This window comes from Equus caballus, chromosome 17 (genome assembly GCF_041296265.1).
Source record: "Equus caballus isolate H_3958 breed thoroughbred chromosome 17, TB-T2T, whole genome shotgun sequence".
In the NCBI taxonomy this organism is placed as follows: domain Eukaryota; kingdom Metazoa; phylum Chordata; class Mammalia; order Perissodactyla; family Equidae; genus Equus; species Equus caballus.
In genome coordinates, this window is record NC_091700.1 from 43,178,858 (window position 1) to 43,193,446 (window position 14,589).

The 14,589-nt window shown below is 38.4% G+C and overlaps 1 protein-coding gene across 5 annotated transcripts in view; it reads right to left on the reverse strand.

Annotated features, from left to right (window-relative positions):
* RB1 (RB transcriptional corepressor 1) overlaps positions 1 to 14,368 on the reverse strand; it is a 155,265-nt gene extending 140,897 nt beyond the window's left edge. For 2 of the 5 annotated variants that reach the window (XM_023621589.2, XM_070239712.1), the window contains exons 1-2: positions 13,813 to 14,368; positions 10,893 to 11,019 (exon numbers count right to left, since the gene is read on the reverse strand). In XM_023621589.2, coding sequence (XP_023477357.1) covers positions 10,893 to 11,019; positions 13,813 to 13,952 — 267 coding nt within the window. In that variant the 5' untranslated portion in view covers positions 13,953 to 14,368. Of the gene's footprint in view, positions 1 to 10,892; positions 11,023 to 13,812 lie in introns of all 5 variants that reach the window. The other 3 variants (XM_023621588.2, XM_070239710.1, XM_070239709.1) reach the window with 3 other exon arrangements.
* Positions 14,369 to 14,589: the final 221 nt, after the last annotated feature.

Genomic DNA, 14,589 nt, shown 5'->3' on the forward strand with positions numbered 1-14,589 from the left:
GGAATCCACAGGAAAAAAAAAAAAAGAAGAGAATCAGAAATGGTAAATTTTTTTTAAAAGTTAACATATAAATTTTGAAAAAATCTCTATAAATATACCTAGGCTCTCCTTACTTCTCTTATATTCTTGGGTTTGTAAAATATATAAACATAACATGTAAAAAAAAATAGCACAAAAAAGGAAGAAGGGAATGGAGTCATACAGCAGTAAAAGTTTCTATATCTTATTAGAATTAAATCAGTATAAATATGAAAAGTTAAGATGTATATTGTAAGCCCTAGAGCAACTACTAAGAAAATATCTCCAAAAATATTAAAAGTATTTAACTGAGGATTTCTGCTTCAACTTATGATGGAGTAACAGGGGCCAGATTTACTGTTCTATCTGAAACAAACGAATAAAAAACAAAAAAAATGTATGAGATGACAACTCAAGACATTAGAGATTAGGCAAGAAAGGAGAGATCCCTAAATGTCATGGAACATACAAAGTGAGCCCTATGAATGTTCAACTAACTTCCTGGAGAAAATTCCAGGCAGCAGCGCAAGGAGGGGAAAACCAGGGAGAGCTCAACCGCCTCCCTAAATTGGCTAGACAGAACTAAGAGCCCAGGGAAGTCAAAGCAGCTAGAATCTGCAGGGCACAGTACCAAAGAGAAGAGAGCTACACAGAGAAAGAATTCCAGAAATCTGCAGAGGACTCTCCTCAATTAGCACATGCAGGCGAGGAACAATTATTTATGGCTCATACAGGCTGGGAATAGTGCCTATTCCCAACAGTCAAAGGAGAAAAACTCATGACAATACAGAGGGTATACATTAAAGGGAAGGGTCTTACCTCAATAGTGAAGATTTAACGCTAGACAAGTGGTCACCAACCAGGGATGATTTTGCATCCCAGTGGACATATGGCAATGAGTAGGGACAATCTTGGTTTTCAAAACTGAGCAGGGTGTACTATTGGCATCTAGTAGGTTCAGGACAGGGATGATGCCTCTAAACATTCTGTAACGCACAAGATAGCACCTACAACGAAGAATTATTCAGCTCAAAATGTCAATACTGGCAAAGCTGAGAGTCCCTGGCCCAGATTAAACCCATCTCTAGTGCCATCTAATAAACCTTAAAAGTAAAACCTGAAAGGATCAATCTGTTTCCAACAAACTTGGTCCAATCCCAAAACAAAACTCAAGAATATTTATGGGAATACAAAAATATCCAATATACAACAAGGTAAAATTTACAATGTCTGGCAGCTAAAAAAAAAAAAAGAAAAGAAAATTACCAGATACACAAAGAAGAAGGAAAATAACCATAATAAGGAGAATAATCAGTCAACCAAAAATTTACAACTCAGATATAGAATTATTAGATAAGGACATTAAAATAGTTATTATAACTGCACCCCCATGTTCAAGAAGCTAGTGCAAGGGTCAGCAAACTAAGTCAAATCCAGCCTGCCCCTGTTTTTGTAAACAAAGTTTTACTTGAACACAGCCACACTTATTCATTTACATTTTGCTGACGACTGTTTTCAGGCTACAATGGCAGAGCTGCAAAGCCTAAAATATTTATTATCTGACCCTTTATAGAAAAAATTTCCAACCCCTGAGCTAGAACAAAGATTGAACATGTTAAGCAGAGATATGGAATGTATTTTAAAAACCCCTAAATTGAACTTCTAGAGATGAAAACTCAAAAAAGCTGAGATGCACAGTACACTGAATGAGATTAAGGGCAAATTAGGTTATTGCAAAAGAAAAGAGAGGTGAATTTAAAGAAAAACCCAAAGGAATTATCCAGAATGAAATGCACAGCAAAGGAAACTGGGGGCAAAAAAAACTGAACAGAGGACCAATGAGCTGCAGGAAAACATCAAGTAGCTAAATATATGTATAACTGGAGATCCTGAAGGACAGAAGAGAAAGGAAAGGGGCCAAAAAAGCTTTTTTTGAAGAGATAATGGCTGAAATTTTTCCAAATTTGATGAAACCTGAAAACTCACAGATTCAAGAAGTACAATGAACTCCAAGCATGAAAATCTTAAAAACTACACCAAGAAACATCATGATCAAATTGATTAAACTCACTAGTGAGAAAAAGATCATAAAATATGACATATTATATACAGAGGAACAAAGAAAAAGATGGCAGTAAATTTCTCTTAGGAAATAATGCAAGCTAGAACATGGCAGAAAACATCTTTAAAACACCGGGGGGAAAAAAGTCAAGCTAGAATTCTTTAACCAGTGAAAATACCTTTCAAAAACTAAGGCAAAATTAAGAACTTTTTCAGACATACAAATGCTGACAGAAATCGTCAGACCTGCACTGTTAAAAATGTTAAGGAAAATCCTTTACACAGAAGGAAAATGATCCAGATAGAAATATGGATCTACATAAAAGAATTAGGAGCAGTGGAAATGGTAGCTACATGGCTAAATGTAAAGACTTTTTTTCTTATTATTTAAATTTCTTTTTAAAATAATTGACTGCTTAAAGCAAAAATAATAACAATGTATTATGGGGTTTATATCACATGTAAAACTAAAATGTACAGCAAGAGAACAAAGGCTAAGAGGGAAGAAGTGGAAGTATACTGACATAAGGTTTTTATACCATACATGAAGCAGTATAACATCATTTGAAAGTTAACTGTGAAAGTTTAAAATGTGTAGCATAAATCCTGAAACAATGACTAAAATAACACAATGAAGGGTTATAACTAATAAGCCAACAAATGAGAAAAATAAATCATAAAAAAATAGTCAATCCAAACAAAGGCAGAAAAAGAGGGAAAAGGAACAAAGAAAAGATGAGACAAATAGAAACAAATAGCAAGATGGTAGATTTAAACCCAGCTATTTCAATAATCACATTAAATGTCAACAGTCTAAAAATTTCTATTAAAAGGCAAAGACTGACCCAATTATATGCTACCTAAAAGAAACTATTTTAAATATAAGACATATGAGAAAAAGTAAATTTAAGAGCAAAGAACATTATGAGGGATAAAGAGGATCATTTCATCATACATTACATTAATAATGTATGATACACAAAATATATGTTAATAACAAAGTATATTAAAACTATAGTAAGGTATAAGATACAATAAAGGAACATTATGAACAATTTTATGTCAATAAATTCAATAAATTAGATGAAATGGACAAATTCCTTGAAAAACATAAACTATCAAAGTTCACTAAAAAAGAAATAGACAAACCAGAATTGCCCATATCTATTAAACAAATTGCATTTGTACTTAAAAACTCTCCCACAAAGAAAATTCCAGGTCCGTATGGCTTTGCCAAATATTTAAGGAAGAAATAATACCAGTTTTACACAAACTCTAGCAAAAAATTGAAGAGAACAAAATATTTCTCAATTCATTCTACGAGGCCAGCACTATTCTGTCACAAAACCAGACAAATCCATTATGGAAAAAAGAAAACTGTAGACCCATAAACCTCATGAATATATAAACTAAGAATAAAACATGCTATAAAAGAATTTTTGTTAAAAATTCTTAACAAAGGTTTAGCAAATCAAATCTAACAATATATGAAAGGGATAATATATCACAATCAACTGGAGTTTACCCCAGGAATGCAAGGTTGCTTTAACATTTGAAAATCAGTCAATGCTATGTAATCATATTAACACTCTAAAACAGGAAAAGTGTGTGACCATCTCAACAGATGCATAAAAAGTATTTAACAAAACCCAACATTTATTTCTGATACAACAAAAAAAACTCTGCAAATTCAGAACACAGTCATGCGTCACTTAATATCAGGGACATATTCTGAGAAATGCGTCATGAGGCAATTTTGTCTTTGTGTGAACATCACAGAGTGTACACACATGAACCTAGATGGTACAGCCTACTATACACCTAGGCTATAAGGTACTAATCTTATGGAACCACCATCATATATGTGGTCTGTTGTTGACCAAAACATCATTATGCAGTGTATGACTATAGAAAGGAACAGAAAGAAAATACCTTAATTTGATAAAGGATATCTAAGAAAAGCCTACTCCTAACATTACACTTAATGGTGAAAGACATAATGATTTCTCCTTAACAGCAGGAATTCTCACCATTTCTATCCTACATTGTATTGAAGTGTTAGCCAGTGTAACAGACAGGAAAAAAAGCACAAAGATTAGAAAAGAATAAATAAAACTGTGATTATTTACAAATGACATAATTGTGTATGCAGAAAACCCTATGGAAATTCAAAATGGGCAAATGACATAAAGAGACATTTCACCAATGATGACAAATGGCAAATAAGCACATTTAGAGGACTTTCAACAACTATGCACTTTGGGTGACAATGATGTGTCGGTGTGGGTTCATAAATTGTAACAAATGTAGCACATGTGGGGAATGCTGACAATGGGAAAGGCTATGCATGTGCGGGCATGGCATGTACAGGTAATCTCTGTACTTTCTGTACTCTCTACTTTCTGCTCAATTTTGTTGTGAACCTAAAACTGTTTCCCAAAAAAGTCTATTAAAAAATGTTTAATATCCAGCCAGCCCCATGGCCGAGTGGTTAAAGTTCTGCGTGCTCCGCTTCAGCGGCTCAGGGTTCATGGGTTCAGACCCTGGGTGTGGACCTACTCTGCTCATCTGCCATGCTCTGGAAGCATCCTGCATGCAAAGCAGGTGAGGACTGGTGCAGATGTTGGCTCAGGGCTAATCTTCCTCAAGCAAAAAAGGAGGAGGATTGGCAACGGATGTTAGCTCAGGGTGAATCTTCCTCACAATGAAAAATTTAAAAATTAAAAACAAGATGTTTAATAGCAATATCACACCATCAGAAAAAAAGTAAATTAAAACCATGAGATATCACTACACACCTATAAAAACGGCTAAAATAAAAAATAGTAACACCACCAAATGTTGGGAAAGACGCCAAGAAACTGGATCACCCATACACTGATGGTAGGAATACAAAATGGTACAGCTACTCTGGAAAAGTCTGGCAGTTTCTTATACAATTAAACATATGGCCATACCACACAACCAGCAATTGCACTCATGGGCATTTATTTCCCAGAAGAATGAAAGCTGATGTCCACAGAAAAACCTATATGTGAATGTTTATAGCAGCTTTATTCATAATAGATAAAAGTACAAGCAACCCAGATATCTTTCAACAGGTGAATGGTTAAACAAACTGTGGTCCAGCCATACTATGGAATACTATTATTTGTCAGGGCTGAATTGTTCCCCACCCCCATTCATATGTTGAAGCCCTAACCAAGTACCTAAGAATGTGACTGTATTTGGAGACAGGGCCTCAAAGAAGCAATTGGATTAAAATGCGGACAGTAGGGTGGGCCCTAATCTAATCCGACTATTGTCCATATAAGAACAGGAAATTTGGACAAACAAAAGACAACCAGGATGTGCACCCAGGAAAACTATACGAGAACACGAGGAGAAGGCAGCCACCTGCAAGCAAGAAGGGAGGCCTCAGAAGAAACCAAACCTGCCGCCAACTTATCTTAGACTTCTAGCTTCCAGAATTGTGAGAAAATAAATTTCTGTTCCTTAAGCCACTCAGTCTGTAGTATTTTATGATGGCAACTCTATGAAACTAATACATTGTTGATACACAACTTCAATCACTCTCCAGAGAATAATGCTGTGTGAAAAAAGCCAATCCCAAAAGGTTAAATACTGTATGGTCCCATTTATACAGGATTATCAAAATTACAAAATATGTCACATTGAGTAAAGATCTTATTAAATGTTTATGTATAGCCAAACTGATCTACTGGTACTGTCAAAATAATGCTTGCAAAGATGATTATAGTCATTGTTCACCTTTGGAGGATGTTACAGAACACTCATTAGTTTGAAAACTAGTCAATAAAAGCAAAGAATAAAGCACTTATCCTACCTTCCCTGAATGAACTATACTTCAGAATATGTACAGCTGATGGAGAAAGTTTCTCTTTACAGAGGAACTAATAATTGAAAAAGGAATGATAAAGTTAGCAGATCACCACTGAGTAACCCCTAATGGATCCAGTCAATGGTCATCAATGATTGCTTACACCAAAAAAAGAGAGATAACATGACATTATGTACCTCCTGATAGGCATAGACAACACTTCTAAAGTATTTCTTCCAGAAAATATGAAATCAGGATCTGATCAAGCCTTAGACCCATTTTCAGGAAATACAGAATCAGACAAATATATTAAACAATGAAGAAGATACAATCTGTAAAATACATAATATAGGAAACTTCACAGGATAAACAATCTAGTTTCTTCAACAAATAAATTGTAAGAAAAGAGAGGGAAAGGGGGAGAGAAGGAGGAGGTGAAACCTACAGATTAAAAGAGATTTAAGAGGCAGCCCTGATGGCCTAGTGGTTTAAGTTTGGTGCTCTCACCGATTCGGTGGCCAGGGTTCACTTCCCTGTCATGGAACCACACTACCGTGTCTGTCAGTTGCCATGCTGTGGCGGCATCCCACATAGAAGAACTAGAAGGACTTACAACTAGGATATACAACCATGCACTGGGGCTTGGGGGAGGAAGAGGGAAAAAAAGAGAGACTCAAGACACAAATCAACCAATCACAAAGTATGACCTTATTTGAATCATGATTAGAACATAGTGGAAAAAAAAATGTATGAAACAATCACGAAATTTTGAACACTGAATATTTGATATTTAAGGAATTTTCATTAATTTTGTTAGGTGTGATGAACTGCAGTTATTTTTTTAGAGTTCTTATCTTCTCCACATACATACTGAAATATTTATGGATGAAACATCTTATCTGGGATTTACTTTTTTAAAAATCTGGGGTCAGAGAGAAATACCGTCTGGCCATGGTTGATAACTGCTGAAGCTGATTAGGAGGTATATGAGAGTTCATACTATTTTCTCTACTTTTATAAATGTCTGAAATTCTCCATAATAAAATGTTTTTAAAAATTAATTAATCTTAGAAGTGGAATCAGAAATAAAAGAAGCTATAAACAACCCACATCTATAAGACAAAATACAACATTCATGCACATGTTTTAAAGGAATGTTTCTCAGTAACATCCACATGCAATGAGAATACCAGCACCATCTTCAAACAGAAAGGTTACATATATTACTAAGGACTGGAAAATAACAGCTCAAGACCTTTCATTACACATAATTTAAAAACATGTAGTCTGCTTTAAGCTTATTAAGAAACCTCTTCATATTTCTGTAGTATAACTTAAATGAAACATCTAGCATTATTCCAATTCCAAACTATTCTTTTCAATTATCTTTCTAACTATAATAACCATATCACAAAAAGAAATGGCTCTATTCAAAGAGCAATAAATTTCAAAGCTCTTTGAAATAAACATAGATATATACACCTATACACATACAAAACTCTATGAGGTTGACATTCAGACATTATTTCTGCTTTACAGATGAGCAACTGAGACCTAGAGAATTAACCAATTTGCCTGAAATCTTATAGCTAAAATACAACTATAATCAAAGTTTTCTGCCTTGAAGTCCAAGGCCTTTTCCATTCTACCATGCTGCCATTCAAGACACAGAAAGAAAATCAAAATTCTAACAACTGATTCACTGTAAGTCACCATACGAACAGCACTCCTGGCCAATTTCTTAATGGAAAGGCCTTTATTCATATGCTATAAGCAGCATGAACAATATCCAATCTTATGACAGCAACCACATATTACACACTTATTAAATGTTTATATGAAAAGGAGAAAACACTTTTCTAGACAAGAAACCACAAAACTTTCCATAAAAAGGATTAATATATGCTTTCATGTATGCATAAACAACTTTTCTGACTCTCAAGAACTTAAAAATCTGAATTTTAGCAAAACAAAACCACAGCAGAATCACTACATATGCATTTAAAATTCAACCATTTTAACTTATACTTAAGTTCTCCTAAAAACATTACATTAGTATAAAATTTTCTGGAGTAGTTCTTAAGTCATGTTATTCTGCTTGCACGACCCAAATTAGCCACTCATTTACACCAATAAATGCTTTACACGCATGAATTTATTTAATCCACACAATAACTCCAAGATCCAGAAATTATTGTTAGTCCCTTTTACAGATTAGAAAACTGAGGCTTGGAGATTTTAGGTAACTTGTTCAAGATCACAGAGCTAATTGGTAGATATGAGATTTGAGTCAGTCCAATCTGATGACAAATCCTTACTCTTAACTCATCCTCTATTCCAATAAACATCATACAAAAACATCAACCAAAAACATCATGCCAAAAAGAACTCCCCAAGGTACCATATTCCTCTTCTTGTTTCAAACACAGCCAATGGCAACTAGAATAGCTGCATCAGAGCAGGTTCATTTTGTCATTACATTTGCTTCCCAGCACATACTCTGTTACATTCTACCTTAGAAATTATTGTATAAACAGAGGTTAAATTCTCAGGCCAACCCTCAAAAACTTGACTATCACTTAAAATAACATTTCTAGGAAAGTCCGTTGAATTATATCAGGACAATACAACATCATCCTCTGTCATACCCCTCAAAAAGGTACCCAAAATTCCAAAGGTAACAGAATTCCTTTCTTGCCTTCCTCCAGCACACAACCAGGAATTTCACATCGCCTACTCCCCATCAAGAGCTCCATTAGGAAATAAGATTTAAACTGTGTCAGTTCCCATAGAAGGTAGGGACAAAGCCAGGAGCAGAAAAGGGTGGGATAAGAAAGTAGTAACATTTATTTGAATATGTATTCAAGTATGAAGCCCAAAAGGGCCTCTACAATTAAAACTACTACTGCTATAGTTTAGTAAAAAAAAAAAGTTTTGTGCGAACTAGCCTGAAAACCTAACTACCATATTGTACTTGCAAAGAGATTTGGTACACAACCCACTTATAAATTATAAATCCTTTAACTCCATATGCACAAAAACAGCTTTGTACACAAAGTACTCAAATCAACGAAAATATACATTAAATGCTTTGGGATGATAATACCAAAGTCATTCATCCAAGATACTTCAGTATTCTTCCTCTTTTTTTAGTGAGGAGTTCTAGAATATGTTCAGATCTTTGGAATTGTGGGATTCATTTTCTCTTTTTTATTACCAGATGCTATGGACTGAATGCTTGTGTCCTTCCAAAATTCATATCCTGAAAACCTAATGCCCACTGTGATGGTATTAGGAGGTGGGGCCTTTGGGAGGTGATTAAGTCATGACGGTAGAACTCTCATGAATGGGATAAGTGCCCTTATAAAAAAAGGCCTGAGAAAGTTTCCGCCCATTGCCCCATGTGAGGATAGCAACAAGGTGCTATCTATGAATCAGGAAGTGGGCCCTCACCAGACACAGAATCTGCTGGCACCATGATCTTGGACTTCCCAGCCTCCAGAACTGTGAGGAATAAATTTCTGTTGTTCATAAGTCACTCAGTCTATGGTATTTTGTTATAGTAGCCTAAAAGGACTAAGACATCAGAGACTTAAGTTTTCAAATTTTAAATTTTTTTAAGGTTTTTGAGATTTTAAATATTTTTATGGAATGTACATAAACATATTTTTTTCCCCTCCCCAAAGCCCCAGTGCTAGTTATAAGTCCTTCTAGTTCTTTGTGAGCCACTGTCACAACATGGCAACTGACAGACGAGTGGTGTGATTCCACGACCAGGAAATGAACCCGGATGGCCTAAGTGGTGAAAGCACCGAACTTTAACCAATAGACCATCAGGGCTGGCACCAGAAACATATTTTGCTGTGTTGATCTGATCAGTAAAAACAGATAGACACATATTCTAATACAATGCTGATGAGACAGTAAATTCATTAGAAGTGTCTGTCTGGAGTGGAATTTAGCAATAATTACCCAAAGTTTTACAAATGTTCATAGCTTTTGACTCAGTAATTGTAAGAATTTATCCTAATAATCAGAGATTCACTTACCAAATTATTTAACAAATTATGGAGGATTTACTTTGTGTGAGGCATTTTTCTTATGAATAAGACCATTTATCGCATTATTTTACAGTGCCAAAAGCTGGCGGAAAAATGTCCAATAACAGTAAGAGTTAACAAATTAAAATACACCTAATGGATAAAATATACTACCACTGGAAACTACAGTGTCAAATATCAAAAAATATTTAAAACATAAGAAAATGTTCATACGTTAAGAAAGTTTTTTAAAAGAAAGATAAAAAACTATTATGTAACTACATGTAACTCTACATAACTACATGTATGATCCCAAATCTGTGTTTCAGATCTTATTAGCCAGGGACCTCAGTCAAGTTACTTAACCGCGACTTCAATGTCTCCATCTGTAAAATGAAGATTTTGTATTTCACATCTCAATGGATTGTTAAATGAGTTATTTGCAAAGTGCTTATAATATTCCCCCAGTATATATAAAGCACTAAAAATTATTTGCTGTTGTTATTATTTTTATACATACACACATATACATGCACAAAGAAATGGAAAAAATTTATCAAAATGTGGAAGTCTAACAAAATTAATTCTGAGACAATGAGGAAATTTGAACACTGACGACATAGTATAAGATATTAAAAATTATTTTATAAGGTATGACTTTGTTTTTTTAAAAAGCCTTTATATCATCGTGAAGTATTCATAAACAAAATATGGTATCTGAGATTTGCTTTAAAATACTTTGGTAGGAGGCTTACGCAGAAAGATTTTTTTTTAATATTTAATGTTATCAGAAGTAAATTACCTCAGGTAATAGAATTATCACTAGCTTTTCTTTTCTTTCTACTTTTCTATTTTCCAAATTTTCTACAGTGATTCAAAATTACTGTTAAAATGAGAAAAACGTTTTCAAAAAATTTTAAGAAAATCCTTACCAATACTCCATCCACAGATGAAATTTTCTCCCAAGTTAACCAAGCTCTTTCTCTGACATGATCTGGTATCTTTAATTTCTGGCATAATGCAGTAAAATCAGGTTCTTCAGTTTCTTCAAACTCAAGCCTACTAAATGAAAATACACATATAATAGGTATATACTTATAAATCAAACTAATTAAGTAAACATTTGTTTCAATGCTTTGCGTATAATAACAGCATTCTGAAGGATAGCATCACTAAATACTTTAAGATCTTATTTATCTTTGAAAAAAATTATACTTAGAATTTAAACATGTTTCTCTTTTTCATAATCTTCCCAAAATAAGGATACCACATAGTGAAAGATGTTTGCTGGTCTGATGAATCACATATACTTCAAAGCAGCAATAGTAGCTAAAGCTGTTTGGGAAAACTGGGACAACGATTACAGCAAGAAGAGGAAAGCCCACAGATAATATTACAGAATCAACTCAGTATCAGTGACTTTGCTGAAATGCACTTATCAGCGTTTCACACAATCTCTCTACCTACTAGCATTTCTCACACAATTAACCTGACATAAATTACTGCTATGCTTATTTCAGTCTTTTCTCCTCGATCTTCCTTAACCAAGACAGGCAGTCAAGACAGGCAAATTCCTTTTCATTCATTTAATGTCTGGCTGACTTCTAATAATTATGATAATAATAAGAGGAATAGCTAATAATTTTTGAGTATTTACTATGACCCTGTACAAAGCACCTTAGATGTATGGTTTCAGTGAATAGGACATCAGTCCTATTAGGTAAGTAGTCTTATTAACATTGTTTTATAGATAAGTACCAAATCAGAGAAGTTAAAGCACTCACCTGAAGTAATGGCCCGCATATGGGAAACCATGATATAAACTCAACAGTCTATCTGCATAACCCAGGCCCTTGACCACTATTCCACACTGCCAACCCTCCTTCAAAATATAATTGACTTTTGATTATCTCAACAATGAAGGTCGGGTGCTGTTCCTAGCGATGGTTTCCCCTCCAACTACATCACTGAGGCCAGAGATAATGCAACAGAAGTAAGATCTCAACTCTCAAGGTAGAAATGAACTGTTACTGGAAGTGCGATTAAACTAGGTCCAGAATCCATCCCTAAGCAAGTTTCTCCACATCAGATTGCCAGGCAGTGGTTCTACCCTTGCTAAGTAGTTAACACAGAGTTTGACTGCCCATGCTAATGAAACCTTTTGTGGGTATGGATAATCAAGAGCAGACTGTATCTTGTATGGTTATGACTTACAGGACAATTTTTGATAGTTCCATCATTCAAAGATATATAAAACTACATGTTGGCAAAAAATAAAATAAACAAAGTCCTTCTATTCTCAGATGATGTCCAGAACTTCAAGAACATCTAGTTACCCTACAATAATCGAGAATCCTTCCAAAGCTATGTGGAATTCTTTAGAGTAGACATTACAGCTCTTTCTAAAGGAAATCTTTCTCAAGTATTGGATACATCAGAGTTTAATCAGAAACTAATGTCTTCTCCCAGAACATCCCTAGACTTTTTTTTTTTAACTAGTGAGTTTGATTTTTAATTGACCCATAAGACAGCTCATTTAAATAAATTAATTTTTAATAGCCTTTCACAGGCCAACTCCAAAAGCCCATTCCAACCTTTTACAATTTGCCTCAACTCTGTCTGCGTCTAGAGAGATGAAAGAAACAGGACTTGGTGACGGACTAGAACGAGGGAGGGAGTGCTGAGGGACAGAAAGGCGTCTCATTCCTCTGCAACGGTTGTATAGTCTCAAAGTAGGACCAATGCTGACAATAATGACAATTATACTCTTTCAATCTTAGCTTCTTAGCCATAAAGCATCACAATCAAGAAAAATAAGATGCTGCAATACAATAAATATCTCCGTGTCGTGTTCTACCGCATGATCACGGACTTGCTTAAATTTAGAGCCCACTTAGGAAAAAAAGAAGTGCCATGGGAGCACACGGAAAACCACTAATTTTGTGCCCAAAGAAACAAACAGAAGAGGGGACACCAAGATCTTTGCCGACTCAAAGCCAAAAGGCAAAATGGAAGAAATAATGAGACAGGCTGGAGCAGATTAACACGCAAGAAGAATTTTATATAACAGGAAAAAAAAGAAAAAGCTTAGAAACTGTTAAGCACTTAGACTCATGTCTCAGAAAACTTCCCCTCATACACGAGTTCCTCTACAGAATTATGTTCCACCAGTCACTACCGATGGCTCTGAATCCCCAAGGCCTCAAGAACTGTTATAAGGGAATCCCACAAAGCACCTCCGAGTCCCCTGGGGGCAACTGACACCCAGGACCCCACCGGGCACATCCCAGGCCGTCTCCGCAGCAGCGCCCAGGGCTTTCGGGCTGGCCTCTCCCAGCACCGGGCTTCAGATGCACTGCGCGCCCGGAGGAAAACACTCCCAACTGCTGCATCGCGGGAGACCGAAACAGAAAGTCAAACGACCACCAGCCAACTACAAACCTCCACGGGAGAAAAACTCTCCACCACACACCAGTTCGTCTCTTTTTTTTTTTTTTTTTTTTTTGCGTTTGACGGGGCCTCGAAGCTCCCCGCCGCCCGCGAGCCTCCCGACCCGCGGAGAAAAGGCGGCACCTGTCACTTCGCTCAGAGACCCGAGCCCCACCCGCCCGACACCTGTCAAGCTCGCGCCGAGACCCCTCCCGGCTGCCCTCCCCTCGCTCCCGCACCCACACGCCTGTCACCGTCCTCCAGGCGCTCCGCGGGGGCGGGGGACCTGGGGGGACCCTCCCGCCGCCGGGCCCCGGACCCGGCGAAGACGCGCCCCCGCCTAGACGCCGCCGCACCCGCCCCGGCGCACCCTCGGGGCGCCCATCCCGCGCGCCGGCCGCCGCCGCGGCTCTGCCCGCTCACCTGGCCAGAGGCAGGTCCTCGGAGCCGCTGTCCTGCTCGGGGTCCTCCTCAGGCGGCGGCGGCGGCGGCGGCGGCGGCGGCGCCGGGGGTTCGGCGGCGGCGGCGGCGGCGGCTGCTCTCCGGGGGCTTTTGGGCGGCATGACGCCTTGCCCGGGCAGGAGTCGGCCGGCGGCGGAGGAGGGCCGGGCAGGGAGGACGCGCGCGCGCCGGGCACGCCCCGTCCGCTCCGACTCCCGTTACAAAAATTTGAACGTCCCCTGAGAAAAACCGGACGAGCCCTCCCCCGCCCGGCAACGAGCGCCGCGTCCAACCGCGGGAAAACGTCACTTCCGCCCGCGGCGTCACGTCCGCGAGGCTCACGGGCCCGGCGGCGTCGGGACGGAACCGGGGCACCGGGCGGGGCGCGGCTGGGGGCGCGAGGTCGCGCGGGCTGGCAGGGAGCCCCGGCCGAGACTGAGCCGCCTTCCCTGAGCCGCCGCCGCCGCCGCCTGAGCCTGGTCTACCCGAAACTCTCCCTTCCAAGCCGGGGTGCCGGTCCCGGAGCGTGACACAGTCTGGTGGGCGAGCCCGGGCCCCCTCCTTTTGAGGGGCCCGGCACGGGCTGCCGCTCCGCCCCGCCGTGAACCTCGGGCGGTGCACCCTGGCGGGCACGCCCCTCTCCGCCGTGGGCGGCGCCCTCCCGCCCCGCCACGCTCCTCCCGCCCAATCGGTTCAGCAAGTCGGCCAAAACAAAAACAAACATTTGTGGAACGCCTAATGGGAGCTGAGCTCTGCCGA